The sequence below is a fragment of the Sorex fumeus genome, unplaced genomic scaffold, assembly GCF_029834395.1.
Source record: "Sorex fumeus unplaced genomic scaffold, SorFum_2.1 ptg000003l, whole genome shotgun sequence".
NCBI classification, from domain to species: domain Eukaryota; kingdom Metazoa; phylum Chordata; class Mammalia; order Eulipotyphla; family Soricidae; genus Sorex; species Sorex fumeus.
The window spans coordinates 49,314,632-49,340,694 of record NW_026606060.1 but is presented as its reverse complement, the minus strand read 5'-3'; the positions used below and the strand labels follow the sequence as shown (position 1 = coordinate 49,340,694).

Sequence of the window (26,063 nt, the reverse complement as noted above, 5' to 3'; positions counted from 1 at the left end):
AATAGCTTAGCTGTGCACGTAAGAGGCAGACCTAAGCATGGATACCCTCAAACAAAAGAAGCAATTCTATACTACTTTTTTTTTTTCCCCCTCGCACCAATTCTGAGAACTTTCTACTTAGAACCTAGGCAGGGCGGCGCCTAGAACCCCGCCCCCGCGGCTGACGCCGCGATCCGGAGGCCCGAACTACAAATCCCAGAATGCCTTGCAAAGGCTGGGCATCCACTTCCGGTCGGAAGCGCCCCGGAGGCGGTGGACTTGGGGCTGCTCTTGCACAGGCTTACCGGGTTGGGCGGGTTTACCGGGGAGGGCTTAGACGTGGGGTCTGGGTTCCCCGCCCGCCGACGACATGGATGAGGATGGGCTTCCGCTCATGGGGTCGGGCATAGACCTGACCAAGGTTTGTAAAAAACGGAGTTGGACTTCCGGAGACCTGGGAGGAGGATGGGCAAGGGAGCACTCCCCCCCCCCCCCCCCCCATCTCATCGCCCTGGTCCTGGCCCTCGACCCCTCTCCTGGGGCCCAGGGAGGACGAGCTCCACAGTTTCCCTTCGAGAACCCCCAAGCCCACCCACTGTGGCCTTCCCAGCTTTCCCATAAGTGGTGCGGGGGGGCGGCGGGACCTGCTGGCCACTCAGGCTGGGGGCGACCTCCAAGCCGCCTCTTTAATTTGGTCCCCAAGTTTCTTGCGTGCGCCCGTGCGTTGCTCGTATCCGAAAAAAAAAAAAAAGTTCATCTCTGGAAATCTGGAGCCCATTTTCCAGTGGGCCGACCCCGCCCAGGTTGCAGGAAAACAAGTTCAATGACTGTTTCTCGGTGTGTCCAGCAATACCCCCCTACCACCACCACCACCACTGTTGTGCCTATCGAGGGGATCTCACCGTGTACCTGCCCCCTCCGGACAAGCCATGTCTGTTTTTTTGCACATCACAGGTGCCCGCTATTCAGCAGAAAAGAACGGTGGCATTTCTAAACCAATTTGTGGTGCACACGGTACAGTTCCTCAACCGCTTTGCGACGGTGTGCGAGGAGGTAGGTTTCATGGTACTGGTGGCAAGTGGTGAAGCGCCAAGCGCAGCCGTGGCTGTGTTCAGGTGCCAAGCGGCTCTGGTCACCCCCAGCGTCAGCCCTCTCCGATGTTCCTTGTCCTCCATCCTGCTGCCCACCTCTGCTGCATTAAGTTTTGCTAAAGTTAAACCCATTGTGATCCCCGAGAACAGAAGTGGAAAACTTTTCTGTTTGACAGGGAGTGTGATATATCTCTCAGGCCAAAGGTTTACATGTTTAAGTACAATGTTTCTATTGAAATTACATTCCTTGGGGCCGGAGCTATGGTACTGTAGGGTAGGGTACTTGCCTTGCACGTGGCCCACTTGGGATCAGTTCCTGGGAATCCCATAGGGACCAAACCCTCAGCACCGCTTGGTGTGGCCCCCAAATCCGAAAGTGGTGATTTTTCATTTAAATACAGTTGCATTTTATTTAAATACAGTTGCATTCCTTGACCTTAAAGATGTTTGGGGAGGTAACCTAAGTACCAACAGTTGTTTCTGCCAATGACTTGTTAAGTGAGGATTATGTACCCAATTAAGGATTAAGTATCAGATGTAAAGGAGGGAGAGGAAGGAAGTAGCAGATATAAAGGAGGGGAAGAAAAGAGGTGAAAGGAGAGAGTGTACCACAGAATTACTGGGAGACAGGTGGGTTGAAACTAAGAAAGGAGAAGGGTTGGAGCCTGAGTGATATGGTATAGTAGCTTAAGTGCTTATCTTACACGCATCTGACCCAGATTTGATTCCTGGCACCCCACAAGGTCCCCTGAGTTCATGCCCTGAGCACTACTAGGTTTGCACCCCCCCAAAAAAAAGAGAAAAGTAAAATAAGAGAATTCCCAGAGGAACCAGTGTTCCCTTTATTCTTTATAAGGTATAGCCTTCCTTAACAAGTAGTTTTCTGCTAGGTGTGTTACTTTTAACAATTACATGGTGGAGCCCCGGACGGAAGTTCTAACATGTGCATTGTACTTCATCCTGGTTCTACCCAGGGTCCCACAATGCCACCCAGCATTGTTGGTTATAACCATGGATGTTAGTGGGCTGATGGTATAGCAGGGGTGGTCCCTACAGGATCCCAGCAACATCCTCGACCGTAGCACTGCACCTTCACCTGGTTATCCAAGAATCACTGGGAGAGACTGCCTATGCGCCCCCCCCCCCCACACACACACACACAAATTACATAGTCAGGAAAAACCATCTTTACTTATATAGGATTACAGCTGTTGTGTTTGTCTAGTCACTCTCATCTGCCTTTACACTCAAAAGGGGGGAAAATGAAGTTGATGAGTATTGGTCTTGGGTTAGTTTATATTATTTAAGATCTACATTAATCTCAGACTGGGTGCTGGTTTCAGTTTCCTCTTGTCCTGCCATCATTCTAAGTGGGCTATTGAATTGATGGTCTAAAAGGCAGTGAATTAAGAGATTAGTCCTGGGGTCAGAAAGAGAGCACAAGATCTAGAATCTGACCCCCTGGCAGGCCCTTCTCTCTGAAAGGATTTCGTCCCTCACTATGCTTTTCTATATTTCTGTGGGATTTAGGGATGTGGATGCTGGCAGCATTTGGACCAGCTGGTTCACACCAGTCAGTACTTGGACACAGGCAGGGTACTTGGAAGTACTCAGGACCATGTGTCACCGGGGCTTGAACTTGGGACCTCAAGCATGCAAAAGCATATGCTTTAGTCCTTCACTTTTGCATCAAGGTGAAATAGAGAATGAGCTAGAGAGACAGACTGTTGCAGAATGGTTAGCACAGGGCAATAGATGCCCTGTCTTCATTTTTCTGGTCACCAGGGTGAAACATCAAACAGCAGCCAGCAATCACTGGTCAGGAAGCAGCTTGACAGACTGTCCCAAGGCAAGAAAAGTGTCTGCAGCACCTGCTTTTGTGCAGGTGGTATAGCAGGGGTGTGAGCATTCAGAGATGTGAGTGCTACTGACCCATGCCAGCCCCTCCATCTTGGTGCTCGCTCATGAGTGACCAGCATCTCCTGGTGCACTCCCAAGATTGCATCACTGGTCCCAGTTTCCTCTTACACTCTGAAGAGCCTGGGAGCATGACTTCGTATTAGTTGCCTCCTTGAATGTGGGAGTTGCAGAATATTGGGCAACAGGTAAAGGTTTCTGAATGCGCAGAGACCAAAAATGAATCCAGAATCAACTGCTTGGTGAATTGGGGTGTTTCTGGCAGCACACACCCATGTATTATTTCTCAGGCAGAAGGGGGTCATGAGTGAAAAACATTTATGAAGCCCTAGGCAAAGGATTGTTACCCCTTTCTTCTTCTTTTTTATTTTATTTTATTTTTTTGCTTTCTGCTTTTGGGGTCACACACAGAGATGTCCAGGGGTTATTCCTGGCTCTACACTCAGGAATTCCCCCCCCCCCCAGCAGTGCTCGGGAGACTGTATGGGACGCCGGGAATCGAACCTAGGTTGGCTTTGTGCAAGGCAAACTCTCTACCCACTGTGCTACCACTCCAGCCCTGTTACTCCTTTCTTAAGGGTAATAATCTCTGGATTTACTGATTTGTCATAAATACACCCTGTGTGTGTATATGTGTATGTGATTTTTTGTTTTGTTTTGTTTCTGGAGGGGGATGGTAATTCGGACCATACCCCCCAGCTAAGCTCGGGGCTTACTCCCGGCTCTGGGTGCAGTGATCATCCGTGATCACTCCTGGCAGTACTTGGGAACTGTGTCTGCCCTGTCCTCTCCCTCCTGCCTTTTTGGGGCTGGACGGTGGCAATCTTGTAATTTAGATGTTAATGTCAACTATGAGCCTTTTGCTTAGTGTGACGACAGTAATTACAGTGTGTATTCTGTGCAGCTTAAGCACTCAGTACATTATGTCTGTTTAATATTCAAAGCATAGTCCTTTATGAGAAGTCCAGTGAACTCCGAGTGCGGAACTGAAATTTAGAGAGGCTTAACCCATTTACCTAGATGCTTCTTCATTCACTCAGGATATGTTTGACTTATCTACACTCAAACAACTAACAGTAGCAGAGTTGAGATTCCAGTTCTGATCAGTTCATTGGAAATCACAAAAGTGCTCTCTCGATTCCAATATTGCACTAATCTGAATTAAGTGGCATCTTTTTTTTGTTTTCAAAGGCAAGACAGTAGTGACTGATTCATAGCTATTTTAACATTTATTTATTTGATATTCTTTTCTTTGCTAGCTCAAGTCCATTTGCTATAAATTCCAATGATATAATGTATGCATTCTAACATAAAGTATGTTTTCTCTCCAGTTAAGAATAATATGGCTTTTTGAAGCAGGTTGTAATGTGTCAATATCAACTATTAGACCTGTAGTACTTAGTTCAAGTTTTTAACAAAAAGCTAAACTTTACCTCAACCAAAACCTAAACCTAAAATGTTTGTTTTTGTTTTTTGACCTGGCAGTGAACTGGATGAAAAAGAAAGCTTGCTGTGTGTGTGTTGGGGGGGGGGGGGGTCCTGGTGGTGGGTTGGGGGGCACACTGTTGATGTTATTTTTCACATTATCCTGGTTTGAAAACCAAACCCGAACTGTAATAACTTCGGTTATAGCTAAACTCAAACCAGTAATAAATTGGAAACAAATTTTTAGGACTCTTTCTTCATCACTAATACTGGTTTTAGAGTCGTCTCATAAAAAGAAAAGTACAACAATATGTTCTGTGAGGAATGTAACTTTTTATTTACTTCATTGGGGGGTTTTGGTCCACATCTGGTGATGCTCAGGGGTTACTCCTGGCTCTGTACTCAGGGATCACTCCTGGTAGACTCGGGGAACCATGAGAGGTGTCAGGGATTGAACCCAGGTCAGCAGCAAGCTCCCTATGTGCTGTATTATGGCTCGGATCCCTCAAATATAGCTTTTTTAATGTTTCCTGGACAGTAGGCTATAATATAACTCTGCTCTTGGCTCAGTGTCGAGAGAGGTGGTTAGAACTTGAGGAGAAGTTGTTGAATCTGACCCAAGTTACAAACTTTATTAATTTCTTCTTCCTTCACAAATCCCCAGTAAGCGCTGCTATTCTGACTGCGGTCAATAAAATCAGAACAGATTTAGAGGGGATGTGGGGGAGGTGGGGAAATTACAGGGGGGAAGGAGCAGTGTGCCACAGAAGTCCTATGGATATTCCAAATAAAACTGACCAGAAATTTCACCTTTCAGGGAATTTTAAAGCCACAGTGTGCTCTAAGTTTACAGGGAGGGAGGTCTATATGTTACTTGACTCCTACTGAATTTGCCAAGGATACCGGCATTTTAATCTTGCTCTTTTAAAAAAGTAAATGAATCTCTGTGCTAAGTCCTTGTGCCTCCGGGGCCGTGGCCGTGCCGGAGAGCCGCTCGTGGGGGGCAGCTGGCGACCTTGGTGGGGCGTGGGGGACGGCCCACAAAGCCCCCCTTCCCATGAGGTCCCCGCCGCTCCCCCGAGCCCGGCTCAAACCCGCTTTCCACAAGGCTCCCGTGCGGCCGCCATCTTTCTTTCCAGAGAGGAGCAGGCGGGCTGGTCAACGCCCTTCCCCCTCCGGGCAGGCTTGGTGGCGCGGATCAACACAAGTCCATTTGCTTTTCTGCTCCAAGCGGCTGGTTCTCTGTGCTAAGTCCTTGTGCCTCCGGGGCCGTGGCCGTGCCGGAGAGCCGCTCGTGGGGGGCAGCTGGCGACCTTGGTGGGGCGTGGGGGACGGCCCACAAAGCCCCCCTTCCCATGAGGTCCCCGCCGCTCCCCCGAGCCCGGCTCAAACCCGCTTTCCACAAGGCTCCCGTGCGGCCGCCATCTTTCTTTCCAGAGAGGAGCAGGCGGGCTGGTCAACGCCCTTCCCCCTCCGGGCAGGCTTGGTGGCGCGGATCAACACAAGTCCATTTGCTTTTCTGCTCCAAGCGGCTGGTTCTCTGTGCTAAGTCCTTGTGCCTCCGGGGCCGTGGCCGTGCCGGAGAGCCGCTCGTGGGGGGCAGCTGGCGACCTTGGTGGGGCGTGGGGGACGGCCCACAAAGCCCCCCTTCCCATGAGGTCCCCGCCGCTCCCCCGAGCCCGGCTCAAACCCGCTTTCCACAAGGCTCCCGTGCGGCCGCCATCTTTCTTTCCAGAGAGGAGCAGGCGGGCTGGTCAACGCCCTTCCCCCTCCGGGCAGGCTTGGTGGCACGGATCAACACAAGTCCATTTGCTTTTCTGCTCCAAGCGGCTGGTTCTCTGTGCTAAGTCCTTGTGCCTCCGGGGCCGTGGCCGTGCCGGAGAGCCGCTCGTGGGGGGCAGCTGGCGACCTTGGTGGGGCGTGGGGGACGGCCCACAAAGCCCCCCTTCCAGCCGCTTGGAGCAGAAAAGCAAATGGACTTGTGTTGATCCGCGCCACCAAGCCTGCCCGGAGGGGGAAGGGCGTTGACCAGCCCGCCTGCTCCTCTCTGGAAAGAAAGATGGCGGCCGCACGGGAGCCTTGTGGAAAGCGGGTTTGAGCCGGGCTCGGGGGAGCGGCGGGGACCTCATGGGAAGGGGGGCTTTGTGGGCCGTCCCCCACGCCCCACCAAGGTCGCCAGCTGCCCCCCACGAGCGGCTCTCCGGCACGGCCACGACTCCAGGGCACAGAAACCAATCTCTTAACTAGCTAACTTTTAATAGAAATTCTTCCAGGGTCAATAAGTAAAATAGCAGAAATTCAAAACCGCGCGGCCGCTATCGCGGCCGCGCGACCTCATTTTATTCTTAAACCAAGTTGTAGAAAGCAAATCATTTCACAACGCTGTTTCAGCATGTCTGATTGGGGGGGGGGGGGGTGGGTCGTAAGCTCTAAACAATAGTTGTGCATCTTCTATCGAAATAATCTATCTAGTCAAAGTAAATAGAGTATTAACTAGAACTCATCTGCCTCACAAGAATTGGGAGGGGTGGGAGGTGGGGGTCTATTGGGGTTCGGGGTTAAAAATGAGTATTGGTAAAGGGAAATGTGTTCGGTATCTACATGACTGAGACCTAAACCCGAAAGCTCTGTAACTTTTCCCAAAAGCTCTGTAACTTTTCCCACAGTGATTCAATAAATAAATAAATTATATAAAAAAAAAAAAAAAAAAAAAAGTAAATGAATAAGGGACTGAGGTGATAGTTCAGTGAATAAGGTGCTTTCCTTGCACGCCGCCCACTTAGGTTCAATCGCCAGCATCCCATGTGGTCACCAAAGCCAGCCAGGAGAGATGGATGAGCAGTGCATAAGATATAAGATGAGGGTAGCCAGGTGTGACCCAACCTCCCACCCCCCGCCATAAAAACAAACAACTTTAAAGTTTTGTTTCTAAAATGTAAATATAGACCAAAGTATTTGTGAGGGCCGCAGCTCCCTGAATCTGCTCCAAATTGACCTCTGGTGGTGCTCAGCAGACCCTATGTCATGCTGATATCCGTGGGCCCCACGGGTGACTTATGTGAAGCGGGGAGGAGAAAGAGGGTCACTTTCTCCTGCATTTGCCACTGGGTTACTGGGTTCTTATCTCCCCTCGAAGAAAGGAATTTCAGGAGTAGATAAGCAGTGAAATAAATGGATTTTATTTGGAGGGTTTTTTAAGGTGTGGAGGGGGAGAGGGTGAGAGAGAGTAACGTAGGCTTCTCCAAGGGCGAAAAGAGAGCCTCTACACACATACCAGCGTTAGACATGAAAGCATGAAAGTACACATGTGCTCAGGCACCGCATGTGCTTGGCACCACAAGGGTGCAAGCAGCACATGGGCTCAGGCAGCATATGCGCACCCTTCCTTTGTTCAAGGTGGCCTTTTTATTAATTAATTATTTATTTATTTATTTTTGTTTTATGCCCGGCAATGCTCAGGAGTTACTCCTGGCTTTACACTCAGGGATCACTCCTGGCGGTGCTCAGGGGACCATATGGGATGCTGGGAATCGAACCCGGGTTGGCCGCATGCAAGGCAAACACCCTACCTGCTCTCCTATTGCTCCAGCCCCCTCAAGGTGGCCTTTATAGGGTTTCTCCAACCTGCCCCCACCTGGGTCTTCTTCCCAGGTCAAAGTCCGTTGCTAAGGAGGTTATCAGGGAGGTTGGGAGTGGTGATGATCTTCTTTGGGCTGAACCACAAACTTTAATCAGATTGAGGGAGAGATCAAGGGAATTCAAGGAATTTCCTTAGTGGGGAGGGGTCCAATCTCCTTCAGTCCGCTGCTCAAGGTCTTATCTGTATCCACAAATTGGATCAGCCTTGGAATTTTCCTCCCAGAACTTTTGCTGACCTGTTTCATTGTCCAAGGCCTTTCCCTATCTACCTGCCTACATCACTATCGCTCCAGCCCCAGGTTGATCTTTTATCAACTTATTATAATATAAATGCAACACCCAGGGTTTTTCTTTTGTCTTTCAAAACTAATAAACTGTAGAGAGAGACAGCACAGTGGGCACAGTGAGTAAGACACGTGCCTAGCACGTGACTGATCTGGGTTTGATTCTTGGCACCCCAGATCATCTCCCTAACACCACTAGAGGTGACCCCTGAGCACAGGGCTTGGAATAAGCCTTGCTCTTCTCTGGATGTGGCCCACCTCCCTTCCTAAATAAATAAGTAAAATAAAATAAACTTTGTAGGAGGGGCCAGGGAGACACACCAGGCAGTGCTCCTATCTCTGCACTCATACTCATGGACTACTTCTGGCAGGGCTGGGTGCCGTGGAGGAATATGGGAAGAGTATGGGATGCTGGGGATTGAACCCAGGTTGTCCGGTGCAAGGCAAGCACCCTACCAGCTGTACTATTGCTCCAGCCTCGAAATAAACTATTTTTTTTTTTAAATAGATCAGCTGTAGTTAGCAAAAAAGATGAGCAGAAAGCCTACATTTTCCATGTACTCTCTTCTTCCCTGCCCTCCCCCCGCCTACACACACACACACACACACACACACACACACACTTGTACTTTTGATTACTGTGAATCTAGATGGGCACATCTTGACATGTCACATGATTTCCTGAAGTCTCAGGCTTCATGTTTTAAGGAAGTAAAACAGCGGGTAGGGCGTTTGCCTTGCACGCAGCCGAGCCCAGCAAGCTACCAAGAGTATCTCGCCCACACGGCAAAGCCTGGCAAGCTACCCGTGACGTATTTGATATGCCAAACACAGTAACAACAAGTCTCACAGTGGAGACGCTGTTGGGCCTGCTCCAGCAAATCGATGAACAAGGGGAGGACAGTGATTACAGTGATTTAAAACATTATTAAATTCTTTGAGAGATACTCTCTGGAGTTTTTTGGATTATTTAACCAGTATAAAGATTTCCATTTTATCAGCTTTATGAGTTCCATGGTCATAATTCCTGCTCTGTAGATTCGGTGTGTGATTTCACATTACATGGTTCATGTGTAGTGTAGCATGTAAGGTTAATATTCAGATGTTTACAACCCTAATGATTGTTTAAGAGTACATACTGACATAGATATATTTTTTTTTGTTTTTTCCCTCTGTTCACTTAATCAAAACAATGTATGCATTTGTTAATAAGTTGAAAATGATCATTCCTTTACAAATTTAATTTGCTGTAATAGTTCCGCAATTACCAAGCTTCTGTAGTGAATTAAAAGGTTGATTAAATTTGCCAAAATTTAATTACCATGATTTTCAGGGAACACCTAAAATTTGGAGAGGAATTCAGCTGCATGATTTTTTAAAAATTTTTATTAGTGAAACACCATGAGGTACAGTTGTAAACTTACAAAGTTTTGTGCTTGGGTTTCAGTTATATAATGATCGAGTACCCATCCCTCCACCAGTGCCCATTCTCCATCACCACTGATCCCAGTATCCTTCCCCCCCATCCCCCTCCCCATCCCACCCTGCCTCTGTGGCAGGGCATTCCCTTATGTTCTCTCTCTCCTTTTGGGTGCTGTGGTTTGCAAAAGAGGTATTGAGTGGCATTCATGTTTGGTCTATAGTCTACTTTCAGCACGCATCTCCCATCCTGGGAGGATCCTCCCAACACCCTTTATTTGGTGCTCCCTTTCTCTATCTGAGCTACCTTTTCCCCTAGTGTGTGCAGCTGGCCTCCAAGCCATGGAGTAAACAAACCTGTTCTTATGGTTACTTCAAAGCCTATATGAACAAATTCTAAAAGTCAGAGTTAACTTTGAATGGTGGTCAAACAAGATTAGAATTTTTGTTTGTAAATTGTCGTTGTAGCTAAAAGATGGCCATCTTAAAAATAAGAGTCTTGGGGCTGGAGTGATTGTACAATGAGTAGGGCACTTGCCTTGATTGTGACTGATCGGACTTCAATCCTCAGCATCCCAAATGGTCCCCTGAGCCCCACCAGTAATGAACCCTAAGCAGAGCCTGGAGTAAGCCCTGAGCACTGCTAGGTGTGGCAAAAAAAAAAAAAAAAAAAACCACAAAAGAGCTTTGTCAGGGCTCACTGATGGCTGCATTCAGTTTTTCCTTCCCTTAATTTGGTCTAAATAACTATTCTTGAGATGCTAAAGTTTTGCTTATGAATTCGCCAGGGTCCTGATAGTATCCCAGAAAGCATTAAGAATGCTATAAATCTGATAACTAGTATTCTGGTAAGCTGTTCTTGGGCTTTGTTGCTGATTATAGGACTAGACATTTGAAATAAATGTTCTTATAAATATTATTTTACAATCGTTTGTATGGAAAAATACAAGGGCAAATTTATTGTTTGGGATAATTAGAGCATGGGAAGCTCTTGATTCTGGTTTATCTTGGGATTCTGATTAATGCCTTTTGTTATTAAACTAATTTTTTTTGTTTTAATTCTTTGCTACTTGAACTGCTCACCTTCCAATTTCAACCCCTTTTACGTCTCAAACTTCAGTTTGAATTTGGGACTCATTGTATGTACTTATGTGTTGAAGTAACTTATAAATCAGTTTCTGTCCCAGCTATTTAGAACTTCTTTTTCTTATCTCCTTATGAATAATTCCTTTAGTCATCAACAGAAAGAAATTATGTTCCTCTTAAACTTCAAGTACTGTTCTGATGACTAGGGAGTCACAAGAGTGAACAAGATCTCGTCTTTCTTGGAAGGAGTTTCCAATCTGCTATCATTGATTGATTGTGGCTATAATAATGAGTTTGATAATATTGAAATTGTAACTTTTTATCTATGAATATAGTTTAATTGAATAGCCATGAGGCATGTTTGTGAGCCTAATAGAATATATTAGTACTCATTTCTTCTCTTATAAATAAGAGAGTGGTGAATTAGAAAATGACATACTTTTATAGAAGGTTTGAATATTTTCCAGTTTGTCCTTTATTATCCTTATTAAGAGCGTGTCTTAATCAGATTCCTACTTTTTTCAATCTTTCTTTTCCAGAAACTGGCAGATCTTTCTCTTCGCATCCAGCAAATTGAAACAACCCTCAATATTTTAGATGCAAAGGTTTGTATTTCTGAAAAAAAAAAAAATTTAGTATGGTCTTTGCTCAGTGTATACCAGCTTTCTCAGTTATGCTAAAGTTTAACTGCTTTTCAGGATGGATTGAGTTTGATTCCTTCATCTATGTGGAGGCAACAGTATTTTTTTTGTAATCGCAATGGCAGGAATGATAATCATCAGGATCCATTAACTGAGTCCATTTAAATGTATAAATGAGTTGAGATTTCATTCCGTATGCTAGTCAAAGATATGAGTAACGTGCTAACAAATACAAGCTATTATATGGCTTAGCTGATGGGGTGTTTATATTAATCATTTGATTATACAGCAAAAATTATATAAAGCTGGACAGTTCCCAGAGTAGAGATTAGAGAAAAATATTAACTTTAACATTTACAAATATTAAATGCCAATGAAGAATACCATTTGTGATATTAGAAATTACAAGAGATAATTAGGAAACATAGATGGGTGTTTTGAATTTACAACCTGCAAATAGTGTCTTTTTCTTGTTTATAAAACAATGGAAGCGTTAACTGTATTTTTTGACTTTGTTCTTTCAGCTGAAACATTGATATTACCATATTTTATTTTTTAAATTTTATTTTCACAAAGTTGTTCATAATAATGGATTATTCAATATTTCGGCACCAGTTCCACCACCATTACACGTTCCCACCACCATTATTTTGAATTTTCCTGCCACCACTCAAACCTGCTGAACAAGCAGACGCTAGATAATTTATTTTGTATTGCTTGTTCTGAATAGCATAAGATTCCATGTGGCCGGCTGCTTGCTCCTAGAATTCTAAAATTTAAATAGGGTCTGGAGAAATTTTTGCAGTGAGCTTCTCAGTTCTGAGATTCTTTTGTGTGTCTCTGGATCATGGCCTTTAAGGAGCTTAAATAGCAGCCAGAGGCATTTCTTGGGCGTGACATCCAGGGTCCCATAGGCGCGAGGAGATGAGAAGGACCCGGCCATCCCCTACCCTTGAGGCCTGGAGCTTGCAGTCACTGGTCCTGCATACCTAGACTTTTCATTGAGTACTGGAGGTTGGCAACCGCGCGTGTCCTAGGGGACAGGTAGAAGGACAACGCCTGCTCCCGTCTGAGGCACTCCAGTGAAATCAGCCTGGCACAAGGTCCAGAGGCATCTCTGCAGCAAGCTGCTTGGTTCCGAGATTTTTTTGTGTGTCCTACCATATTGTTTGAACATGGATGTTAAAACGTTGATGTTTCCATATACCAAAAAAATTTATTGGCTGCTCATGAGGAAGTAAAATGATAGTAGCTTAGTCAAAATATCTATTTTGTACTTTCTGCCTTTCCTCAGGGATTTTAGCGACTGTTTTTCTCTCAGAATATTTCTCTAGCTTGGAAAATTTAGGATGCTTGGACTTGAATGTCTTCCAGATATTCTCTTTATACACTTTAAACTAGTTGGGCCATCGTCACTGTGCTGAGTACTGTCCTCAGTCAACAGTTCTCAATGAATATTGCTACTTTAGATCTTACTACCATTGCTCTCCCCCCCCGCCCGCCATTATTCTTTAATATCATTGTGTCTTATTTTAATGTTTGAGAAATTCTCATTATGTTAGAATCCAAGGTCACGAGTTACCACACGGGCACATTAACTTAAAATTATTTCTATGGCCGTAGAGTTAATCTTCAAAATTAGCCAAACATTTGGCAAGTGCCTATCATTGATATCTAGATGAAATCAGAAAAGAGGGTTTTTAGGCTTGGGATGTCAGAGAGTCCTTGCCTTGTATGTGTAAGCCCTTGTATTCAATTTCTGGCACTGCAGAGGATTGAAGGGGGAGGCAGAAACAAAATTAAAAGAGAATTTTCATGGTTTTTGCAGACCCAGACTCATAGTGCTTATCTTTGGTATATGAAAATTTGTTTTCACTTCAGTGACATTTAGTGATTAGATATTTAAAGGAAAAAAAGAAGTGATCTGTTGTGTCAGCTACTAAAATATGAAGATAGTAGTTTGTCATTTCCCAGATAATGAAAGCTGAAAACCTAAAATGTACCACAAAGCAAATTTTTTTAAACCAAAAAAGGTGGTTCTTGATGCTTCCTCCTTGGCTCTTGGCTCTGGAGTTATTCCTAGTGGTGCTGAGAGACCATATGTCATGTCCAACCTCTGTATTGCAGTTTGGGGCTTGCGAGGGCAAGGGGCAAACCTGGCTGTGCTTAGGGCTGACTGCTGCCTCTGGGCATAGGGATCATATCTGGTCTGGATAGGTTCTCAGGATCAAACCCTAGTCAACTATGTGCAAGGCAAGTCCCTTATCAGCTGTACTCTGTCTTCAGCTGCCTATCTAGAGATTGTAGCTAGGAAATTGAAAAGCCCATTTTCTCATTAATTTACACTAGGCAGGTTTGGTTCTTACAGCGGCCACTCTGAGTAGTGTTGAGGGGTGGAGGAAGTCCTCCACTGAATTTGGCTGTAACCAAATTCAGAACCTCAATGTTGCTGGCGTGTGCTCTTCTACTTGGTCTACAGTAGGGTTTCTTCTGTTTTAGAATGAGGTTGGTGAGAAATTATTTTAAAATATTTTGTATTTAAATACCTTTCACTTTAAATCATGCCTTGATTATTTAAAACGTGGTACATTTTAGGTTTTCAGCTTTCATTATCTGGGAAATGACAAAGTACTGTCTACACCCAGTGATGCTCAGGGGGACCCTATGGGATACCTGGGGTTGAACCTGGTGAGGTACATGCAAGGCAAGCGCCCGACCCATTGTACTCTCTCTCTCTGCCCCAAAATACCATTCACTTTTAAAGAGCTCATGACCTGGAGTTTTGCACAGCTGAGATTTTGTAAATCTTTGTAGGCTTAAGGGCTGGAGCGATAGCACAGCCGGTAGGGGGTTGCCTTGTACGTAGCCAGCCCAGGTTCGATTCCTTCGTCCCTCTCGGAGAGCCCAGCAAGCTACCGAGAGTATCCTGCCCACACGGCAGAGCCTGGCAAGCTCCTCGTGGCATATTTGATATGCCAAAAACAGTAACAACAAATCTCACAATGGAGACATTACTGGTGCCTGCTTGAGCAAATCGATGAACAACGGGAGGACAGTGCTACAGTGCTTTATAGGCTTAAAACCTAACTTAAAACAGCTATTTTAAAACTCAAACACACCTTGGGATGGAGAGGTAGAACAAGGACTAACACCTTTGCCTCTTCGTTATCGGCAGCCTGGAATTGTCTGTGGGCTTCCAAGCACCACCAGGAGTTACCCCAGAGTCTGGAGCCAGGAGTAAGCCCTCAGGACACCAGGCATGGCCATAAATACAGTTCCTTCCCCTGCCCCCCCAAATGCACACCTAAAATCTTCTGGGTTCTGGGGCTGGAGAGATAGCACAGCAGGTAGGGTGTTTGCCTTGCACGCGGCTGACCCTGGTTCGATTCCCAGCATCCCATATGGTCCCCTGAGCAACGCCAGGAATAACTCCTGAGTGCAGAGCCAGGAGTAACCCCTGTGCATCGCCGGGTGTGACCCAAAAAAGCAAAAATAAATAAATAAATATATATATAAAAGTTGCCATTTGTGTCACTAAAAAAAAAAATCTTCTGAGATTTAAGAACTTAACATTTACCATTAATGCTAACTTGAATTTTCTTTTCTCAGTTGGCATCTATTCCGGGCCTTGAAGTAGTTGTTCCTGTGAATGACACAAGTAGTACAAAAGTCACACAGCCTGAAACCACTTCAGAGCAATCACAGGTAAGGATTTAAGTTCCCTGCAAATGAGTAGATTTTCTTGATGAAACCATGTAGACCTATGCATCAGGCTGTTGAAGGAAGAAGTTCGGTAAAAATGTAAAACTTTGAAGGAATAGCATTTTAAAACCTTACCTAGAAAATGGCTATGTTTAAAAGAAAAGGAAGAAAATATCAATTATTTAATTTTGTTATTTTTCTAAATTCTTTAGGAAATATACTTTCACAATGTTTTATTATAAAAATACTCAGACATTCATTAATGTAGACCAGTGTTGTATATACCCAAATGCCCATTGCTTGGATTTGCCAGTTAAGATTTTTGTTGCAGTTACCTTAAAGATCTTTTATTTCTCAGTGAAGCATCATTATCGCTCACCTGCCTATTCTCTCAAGCATACCTGCAAAGTTCTGACATTGTCTAGTTTAACCATACTGCCTTTAATACACACAATATACTTACCAGTAATCTCCTGCCATGATTCTTTGTTACTCCAAGTAGACCCTATAGTCATCAGGATGGGATTTGTGAGAAATGCTGAGTCCTAGGCTCCACTCCAGACCTACTGAAGCAGAGTGTATGGTTTAACAGAATCCCAGGTTATTTTTTAGGCTCTTAAAATTGGAGGGATACTCTTCTCAGAAACACTGTTCTTTCTAAAAGAGTGTGGTTTGGGACTTGGTTTGTTTATCAGCATCCTAGTAGAACTACATTTTGCATTTGTTTCTTGTCTTAATGTTCATTTATGCCCTGAATAAATTTAAGTTTTATATTGCTGTGTTTACAGTAATATAAAATTTAAATTTTGTATATATAATTATAAAATTTTATATTACTGCTCTCAGTAATCACTGTCACTGTCCTCCCGTTGTTCATCGATTTGCTTGAGCGGGCCCAGTAACATTGTAAGACCTGTTGTTAACTGTGTTTGGCATATCAAATTCGTCACGGGTAGCTTGCCAGGCATTGCTGTGCGGGCGAGATACTCTTGGTAGCTTGCCGGGCTCTCCGAGAGGGGCAGAGGAATTGAACTCGGGTTGGCCGTGTAGGCTGCATGCAAGGCAAATGCCCTGCCCACTGTACTATTGCTCACAGTAATGTAAAATTTAAATTTATTCAGGGCATCAATGAACGTTAAGACAAGAAATACAGCAGCATTGGGAAAGACGAGTGAGGAAAGCTGTTAAAATCTCAGGGCTGGGACGAATGGAGACATTACTGGCGCCTGCGCGAGTAAATGATGAACAACAGGAAGACAGTGATACAGTGATATTACTGTGTATTTAAAAAAATTAAAATTCCATTATTATTTGAAAACAGCCTCAATGAACTATTAAAATTTAAAATAAAGCTGAGTAACTAGACTCCTGATGCCTGTGGGACTCTGCATCTGTGCCTGGAGTTGTTTTTCCCCTGACATTTCTTAGATGGATGGTGATATTATCCATGATAATGACTTAAAAGTGTCAGGGGTAGTTATGCTGCGCCAAGCATTCTTCTTAATGCTTTTTATAAGTAAGATAATTTAATCCTCACAACAGCTCCATGAAGTTGTAGTTTTATTATCAGTTCTGTTTTAAAGATGCATGGAATGAGGTATACAAAGGTTAAATAACTTGCTGAAGGTCAAGAATTTTAACTTTGGGGATGGGTCAATGGTACAGTGGGCAGGGTACTTGTCTTACACGCAGCTCACCCAGATTGGGGGACCCGCATATGGTCCCCCAGATTCTCCCTCCCTACACTACCGCCTGATTGTTTAGTACAGAACCAGGAGTAAGTCCTGAGCACTGCTGAATGTGGCCCAAAAAACAAAACAAGGGATTCTAACCCAGGCAATCTGGTGCCAACGACCTACTGACTCTAGCACCACAAAGCTGAATTCATTGCATGCAGCCAGCCCATGTGCAGAGCCCGCTTGACCTGTCTGCTTAGACTATATGTCCTTGGGCAGTGAAGTAGAGAATCGTTAAGAACAGGGTAGTAGGAATTTTAATGATAATGATTATTTTTTATTGTTATGATTATAACAAGTGTCACTAATGTATTTATTAATATATTCATTTCATATTCACATGACATTACATATTAAGTATTTGTTAACATAACCAGTTACATTGTGATTATCACTGTAGGCTATGTAATATGCCAGAGGAAAATCAGATTTTGCAGAGGAATCTGCAGTGGTTTTTGTTTTTTAGGTTAAATATGGAGCACCCTTTTCCTCAAATGAAACTTGTGTGAAGAATATCACATGTTTCTTTTCTCCCTATGAGTTCTTATCTGGTTATGTTAACTTTAACATGTTTTTATTACTCTTTAAGTGATATGTGTCTAACTTTTTTTTTTTTTGGGTCACACCTGGCAATGCACAGGGGTTACTCCTGGCTCTGCATTCAGGAGTTACTCCTGGCGGTGCTCAGGGGACCATATGGGATGCTGAGAATCGAACCCGGGTCGACCGCGTGCAAGGCAAACGCCCTACCCGCTGTGCTATCTCTCCAGCCCATACGTCTCTAACTTCTGACTTTCATTTTTCCAGGTTTTATTATAAATGTCCTCTTTAATTGCATATTTTAAAATATGCACAGTTGTGTTGCTGCTGTTTGACATCTCAGAAACTGATTATGAGTAGTCAGAGATGTCACCGTCCTCCTGTTGTTCATCAGTTTGCTGGAGTGGGCCCAGTAATGTCTCCATTTTGAGACTTGTTGTTACTGTGTTTGGTATGTTGAATACATCACAGGTAGCTTGCCAGGCTTTGCCGTAGGTGGAGGAATTGAATCCGGTTCGGCGGAGCCGGCTGCTCGCAAGGCAAATGCCCTACTGCTATGCTATCAGGGTGTTTGTCTTGCATGCAGCCAACATGGCCAACCCGAGTTTGATTCCTCCGCTCCTCTCAGAGAGCCCGGCCAGAGAGTATCTCGCCCGCGCAGCAAAGCCTGGCAAGCTCCCTGTGACATATTCGATATGCCAAACACAGTAACAAATCTCATAATGTTACTGGGCCCGCTTGAGCAAATCGATGAACAATGGGAGGACAGTACAATCAGAGATGAAGTTTCTAAAACTCAGAATGACCTGATCTTTCTCTGGCAACCTTGTTTAAAAATTGTTCATTCATTTTGCAGGACTGCAAGTTCCATTGCATTTCTGATTTTAAAACTGTGTGTGTTGATCAACTTGATAAAATACCTTTTTAGAATGCTCTTAATATTTAAATTATCTTGTCATCTGTCCCACAGGTAGGGGGAGGGTATGGGATGGGGGTATACGGGGGTTTTTGGTGATGGAAAATGGGCACTGGTGAAAGGACGGGTGTTTCATCTTTGTATGACCGAGACTTAAACCTGAAAGCTTTGTAACTGTTCTCACGGTGATTCAATAAATAAATTTATAAAAAGAAAAAAAAAAGGCAGAATTCATGCCCAATTCAATCAGCTTAATCAGTGGCTGAATAATCAAATAGCAATAATCTAATCAAATAGCAATACTCTTACATTTAAAAAATTTTTGAATCATCTTGTTCTTCATAGCTATTAGTGTGTTTTATATAAAACATTTAAAAATAGACCTAAATATTGTTTACAGTAAGTTTTGATTGACATTGAAGTCAATTTACTTATCACGTGAAGGATAATCATACATTTTAAATTATCCTTTTCCATCCTTATTCTGCATGTGAGCCAAAGATCCAAGGTTTACTCACTGATTTTTCTGCAGCTTTAATTTCATGGTTCAGATTTTATTTCTTTCAGCAGAACATACAGCTGTGCTGATTGAGATTAGTTTGAGAATAAAATGAAGGACAGTTGAGAGATGACAGGATTTAGTGGGTCATTCAACTAGCAAAGGTGTAAGACCTGACATTATTAAATCTTGTTGAGGTCTTGGAACTAGGCAAAATTTACTGAGTTTTGAAATCCCTTCCATCTATATTTAATTATTATTTGTTCTGTTTTGGTATTGTATGAGCTTATTGTTTATAATTATTTTTTTAAAAATTCCTCTCTAATTACATGCTTTGGGCTCTTTGTATTTATTTATAGATGTCTATGTAGGTGGTCAGTCTTGTGCACCTAGCAATGTCGTAAAACAAATAAAGGATTTTGGATGTTTTATTTGCCTTTGAGATTTGGGCAAGTTTCGTTTATATATGAGTTATCTGAGGAAACATCTTTTTTTTATTTTTTAGGAAACATCTTAATACAAAACTTACATCCATATTCTAAAAACTGAATATTTAAAGATGTTTCTTGGTTTTCTACTTTCCACTTTATATATGTCGACATAAAATTAATTTTATTCTGTTGAAGAAATTCCTCTTAATGTTAATATACATATAATGAATGAAAATTCACAAACAAACGTACCCTAAGTGGTCAGATTGATGGAAAACTCTGGAACCTCATAGAGATAATCTTTTACGCCTAAATGAAGACAGGGTTTCCCTCTGAACAAGTTTCAGGTAACATGGTACCGTGCAAAGCAGAATTGCTCGTATGTTCCAAAGCATTTTTATCTAGAAAGACTATTCCCTAGTAATCATCACTTTAAGTAAACATTTTGTATTTACTCCTAACCATTGTGTAGAATTTACCATTTTCGTAATTCCACCCTAGCTGAACTACAGAAACCAAATTATTTGGGGTTTTTTGTTTGTTTGTTTTGTTTTGATTTGGTTTTTGGTTTCGGACCATACCAAGCAATGCTCAGGAGTTACTCCTAGCTCTGCACTCAGGAATCACTCCTAGCACTGCTCAGGGGAGCATGTGGCGTGCTGGGGATGAAACCTAGGTAATTGTGTGCAAGGCAAGTGCCTTAATGTAATATCTCTTTGGCCCCCAAAGAACAGGTAATTTTGTGTAATAAATGGGTTTTCTCCCACATATACTTAAGGCATTGCTAAGGTATTTGAGTATGTATGTGTATACATATATATATATATATATATATATTTGAATAGTCAATAGTCCAAATAAATTAGACTAGAAAGTATTTAATAAATGAGGAATTTAATTGTGTAGATGGTAAATACCTAGGAAACCAGTTCACTGCCCATTAGAGTTGAACATTTTATAAATTAGTTTTATTAATGTTATTCAAAGTTTTATTTAAAATAAGTCCTCTGATAATTCAGCTTATCTTAAGCACTCTGGGGACAATAAAGTGGGATTTTAATATTTTAATATCATGAATATATATTTGTACTTCTTAAAGGAGCAAAATAATGCTGCTATTAAGTTCGGCTTCTTCTGAATCTTTTTTTGAATTGAATCACGGTGAGATATACAGTTACAAAGTTGTTCTTGATTGGGTTTCAGTCACATAGTGTTTCAACACCTATGTCTCTTCACCAGTGTACTGAATCACATTTAAGTACTTGTAAATATTTAGAAATATATGTGCCATAACTAAATTATTACTGTTTAAATTTATAAATATGATTATTGTCCTGATATTTATTGCTTTAGAATTATAAGAGCACCCCTTTTAAGTAACATCATGGACCCTTCTGTGAATTGTCTAAAGTTTTATACGCAATACTTTCTACAGCAGAACAGTTTACAAGACTCTGGACCACAGGAAAGTGAAGTAACAGCAGAAAATATCTTAACTGTAGCCAAGGATCCAAGATATGCCAGATATCTCAAAATGGTTCAAGTGGTAAGTTGATTTGGTCTGTCTTCTCTGTTTAGCAGTCTCATTTGAAATCCTTAATCCTGAAGGCTTCGTTGTTAATATTCTATCAGAGAAAATTGCTAACCAAGCAACCAAATGTTCTATTTTTTTATGACTCTTATTTTTTTAATTAATATCCCGATTAAAAGTAATGAGAAGTCAAATCTTTCTAATAAAATTGGTCTCACACTTCAAACAGTTTAATGCAATATTTTCTTTTTGCTTTGCACAAAGTTATTGTTGCAAATCTTGAATGGATCAGATAGAGGAATAAAAAGTGTACTTCTCATTTGACTCATTTGATAAAATATTATGGCTTAATTCCCGCTTGTTAGTGTAAATAATTTTTGTGTGTATTTTTATTTTTATTTTATTATTATTTTTTAATTTTTATCAGTAGAACACCATGAGGTACAGTTGTAGAATTACAAATTTTTGTGCTTGGGTTTCAATTATACAATGATCAAGTACCCATCCCTCCACCAGTGCCCATTTTCCACCACCACGGATCACAGTATCCCTCCCACCCCCCATTCCCCCCATCCCACCCTGGCTCTGTGGCAGGGCATTCCCTTTTGTTCTCTCTCTCCTTTTGGGTGCTGTGGTTTGCAAAAGAGGCATTGGATGGCAATCATGTTTGGTCTATAGTCTACTTTCAGCATGCTTCTCCCATCCTGGGAGGATCCTCCCAACACCCTTTATTTGGTGCTCTCCTCTCTATCTGAGCTACCTTTTCCCCTAGCGTGTACAACTGGCCTCCAAGCCATGGAGTAAACCTCCTGGTACTTATCTCGGCTATTCTTGGGTGTTAGTCTCCTATTTTATTTCTTTATGTTCCCCAGATGAATGCAATCTTTCTATATCTGTCCCTCTCTTTCTGACTCATTTCGCTTAGCATGATACTTTCCATGTAGTATCACTTGTATATAAATTTCATGACTTCATCTTTTCTAAACAGCTACATAGTACTCCATTGTGTAGATGTGCCAAAGTTTCTTTAACCAGTCATCTGTTCTTGGGCACTCAGGTTTTTTTCCAGATTCTGGCTATTGTAAAGAGTGCTGCAATGAACAAACAAGTGCAGATGTCACTTCGACTATACTTTTTTGCCTCTTTGGGATATATTCCCAAGAGTGGTATTGCTGGGTCAAATGGGAGCTTAATTTCTAATTTTTTAAGAATTGTCCATACTGTTTTCCAAAAGGGCTGAACTAGTCAGCATTCCCACCAGCAGTGAAGGAGGGTCCCTTTCTCGCCACATCCACGCCAGCACTGGTTGCTTTTGTTCTTTTGGATGTGGGCCAGTCTCCGTGGTGTGAGATGATATCTCATTGTTGTTTTGATCTGCATCTCCCTGATGATTAATGATGTAGAGCATTTTCTCATGTGCCTTTTAGCCATTCGGACTTCTTCTTTGAGAAAGTTTCTGTTCATTTCGTCGCCCCATTTTTTGATGGGGTTGGATGTTTTCTTCTTGTGAAGTTCAACCAGTACTTTGTGTGTATTTTTATTTTTAATTCAGTCTGTCAGTGGTTAGTCTCATATCTTTTGAGCCGTGTATCTTTTAATATTATATGACTAGGAAATCATTACATGAAATGCTACTAAAAATATTTGCAATTTTCAGTACTAGCAGATGTTAATTTCCTGGTGAAGGTGCTAGTTGTTTGTTTTTCGCTCAACCAAAAAAATTAGTACTTATGGATAATTCTTTTACCAGACAGAGAAACGCTAATACTAAATAAGAGTTTTGTTTGGGGGGTGCTAGAGAAGCTAGTACTGCAGATCTCCTGGGCATCATGGTGTGTGATCAACAAAAAACAAACAAACAAAAAAGAGTTTTGTGGAGTCCATGCAAAATTCAATCAGCCTAATCAGTGGCTGAATAAATAGCAGTACTCCTACATTAAAAAAAAAAAAAAGAAAGAAAAGGAAAAAAAAAAAACGTTTTGTTAACCATAGCATTCTCATCAAAACTGCACTGCACTGCACTGCACTGTCCTCCCGTTGTTCATCGATTTGGTCGAGCAGTCCCAGTAGAGTCTCCATTTTGAGACTTGTTGTTACTGTGTTTGGCATATTGAATACATCCTGGGTAGCTTGCCAGGCTTTGCTGTGCAGGTGAGATACTCTCGGTTAGCTTGCCCAGCTCTCTGAGAGAGGCGGAGGAATTGAACCCAGCTCAGCCGGGCCGGCTGCTTGCTAGGCAAACGCCCTACGGCTGTGCTATCACTCCAGCCTCTCACCAAAACAAATCTTAAAAATACTATCCAGGCAACCAGAAAGAGTAAATTAACTCTTCAAAGCTACACTGATGATGATGGGAAGAGCATGTACACTTTAATTACTTGTCCAAAAAATGTATTTTCAGAGGTCAGACCCTTAGGCATGATGTGACAGAAAAATGAATAAACCAAGCCTTGCAAATGGAAACATAAAGTTATTGAGATAATAGGAATAAGGTGGGATTATTGGATGATGAATTCTAAATTTTTGAAGTTTGAATTTAGGTAGGAAAACTTGAGATGGACTCTTGAGTATGTTGGACGTTTGAACAAAAGACATTTTTGTTACTCTAGAGGCATTTTGTATGAGTCATTTCTAAGTTCTAAAGTCGAAATCAAAAAAAGTCCACTTGATAAGATTCTGAGAATGCTCTGGAATGTTTGATAAAGGTCACTATCCCAGGCTGTCTTCCTGGTGCACTGTCTCTTCATTTCATAAGAACTTCAAAAACATTTTCCTTTTCACTGTAAATCTCTTACCCATTTATTCCATCAATATTCATTAAACACTTTAAATTTGTGAATGCTGGCATTGTGATTTGTGTTAATTAAATCACATTCAATTGTGAGCTACCAATGGTATGTGCTCGCATCAGTGTGGTAAGGTATTAGATATTATCTGTATTTATTTAGCAAGCTGAGGGTTAGGTACCACTTGATATTGCTTACTAATCATTTCATAGTTTTTCATGTGTGTATGTGTGTGTGTGTGTGTGTGTGTGTGTGTGTGTGTGTAATACTCTCTAATCATGTGGCTTAACCATTTCACTGGGAGTAAAAGCCAAAATTCTTCACAGGCTTAAGAGTTACTAACAGTTTAGCTTTTTTTGTTATGTTTCTAATTATATAGCTTTACTCTGCTCCAATTTGACTGGTCTTTAGAATGTTCCTTGAATATAGTCATGGGGTCTGGGAGATACTTCAAGTGATGGAGGACATGCCAAGCATGCTCATGGCCCTGAGTTTAATCCCCACACCACCTGGTCTCTGAGCACTGCCAAGTAGAGCCCCATTGCCCTCAGTACCACCAGGTTATGTCCCCCATGGGCACTATGCACCACCAGCCACCAGGCTGAGTCCTGCCAGGAGTACTCCTAGGCCCCCAGCCAGGTATGGCCCCTAGAAAAATACATGCATATATATGTGTTTTCATGGCCAATATCCTGTCTTGGAGTTTTTGCCTCAGATATAGCCAGGGATTCCTGGCTCACTTCTTTCAAGTATTTCCTCCTTATCTCAGACTTGATTCCCTTTATTCCATTGTCTGCTATATTTTCCTTCAGAATACCACCAGGCATGTACTTCAGTAGTATGGTGTCTGCCTGCCTTGTGTGTGTGAGACCTGAGTTTGATCCCCAGTACCACAGTGGGGATCAAACAACCTATATACTTGACGTAATTTGTGTGTCGTCCACAGTAGAGGAGATTCCATAAAAGTAGTGAATTTTTTGTGTACCAGCCCCAGCACCTAGACCAATACTTGGTACACAGCATTTACCCATGTATGCAAAGACCTGGATTGTGCTATTTTACCTTTGCTTAGGTTTTGGTGAGAGCTTTCTCTTTGTACTGGCTCATTGGATTACAGACTAGTGGACTTTGCCAAAATATGAGTTTCTGACCCCTGGCCTCTAAATTAGAATCTTTGAGCCTTGGGCTTAAAGGTAGAGCATCTCCCCCACCCCCCGCCCCCACAAAATAAAGCCTTCTGATTAAAAACTGTATTAATAGATGTCATTATAATGTCTTGAAAATTATTTTACTTTGGGGCTAGCGTGACAGTGCAACAGGTAGAGTGCTTCGCCTTGTACACGACCAACCTGGGTTTGATCCTCAGCACCCCATATGGTTCCCTGAGTACTGCCGGGAATAACACCTGAACATCGCCAGTGGTGCACCAAAAACGAAACAAAAAAAAAGAGAGAGAAAATTTTACTTTAAAACATTTTTGAAATAGTGATGAATTCTTTTATATTAAATTTGATTTTGAGGCCACATTCAGTGGTTGATCAGGGCTTACTCATGGCTCCCAGTGTTGGTCAGGGCTTACTCATGGCTCAGCACTCAGGGATCCCTCCCTCCTGGCAGTGCTTGGGGAACATGTGTGGGATCCAAACAGATCCTTGCGTGCATGCAAGGCAAGAGGAATTGCCTCTCCAGCCCCCATTTTATTTTGTCTTTTAGTGATTTAATTCTTGCCCTATTTTTTTTAAATCCTGGTATCAGTGAGCATGAGCAGGGGTTCTGTTCTTTTTATTTATTTAAAAAAATTTTTTTAATTGAATCACAGTGAAATGCACAGTTTCAGAGTTGTTCATGATTGGGTTTTAGTCGTACAGTGTTCCATCACCCGTCCCTTCCACCAGTGTACATTTTCCAACACAATGAAAGGCTACCGGGTATATCCCTTTACATACTTCCAACATCATTTTGGACAAGGTTTTGTTCTTCAACCTCAGATTTTGTCCTGTTCTAAGCCCATTCCCCCGACCTCTTTGGTTTCTCTGCCTTTTGTCTGCTGCTGGTACCGTAATATCTCATTTGTCAACGTTTCCTCATTGGTTGTAGAAGTGATGCTGCTTTGTGCAGCCCCACCTCTTCAGGTACCCAGATTTGGTCTTCTTCAGCTGTGCTAAGACATCTGTCTTTCATCTCCACATAATTCCTCTGCATAGTAGTTCTTATTCATGCAATCATTAAAATTTGTTCATAAATTGCAATATAAATTTATAAATGATACATTTCCAGTTATGCTCTTTTGTTGTTGTAGTGTGTATTGGAGTGGGGGGTGATTTTCAAGGAAAAATGAGGGTCATAGTGTGTGTGTGCACTGCCATCCTGAAACTGGGAGTCCATCCAAGTTAAATTCAATTTTACTGTTTTTCATTTATTGTGCCAACCAATATCCCAGA

The 26,063-nt window shown here is 42.4% G+C and overlaps 1 protein-coding gene across 2 annotated transcripts in view; it reads left to right on the top strand.

Annotated features, from left to right (window-relative positions):
• Positions 1 to 257: 257 nt before the first annotated feature.
• WASHC3 (WASH complex subunit 3) overlaps positions 258 to 26,063 on the top strand; it is a 52,644-nt gene continuing 26,838 nt past the window's right edge. The window contains exons 1-5 of one of the 2 annotated variants that reach the window (XM_056117480.1): positions 258 to 400; positions 934 to 1,032; positions 11,380 to 11,445; positions 15,091 to 15,186; positions 20,744 to 20,851. In XM_056117480.1, the coding sequence (XP_055973455.1) occupies positions 350 to 400; positions 934 to 1,032; positions 11,380 to 11,445; positions 15,091 to 15,186; positions 20,744 to 20,851 (420 nt within the window). In that variant the 5' untranslated portion in view covers positions 258 to 349. Of the gene's footprint in view, positions 401 to 933; positions 1,033 to 11,379; positions 11,446 to 15,090; positions 15,187 to 20,740; positions 20,852 to 26,063 lie in introns of both variants that reach the window. The other variant, XM_056117479.1, reaches the window with a different exon arrangement.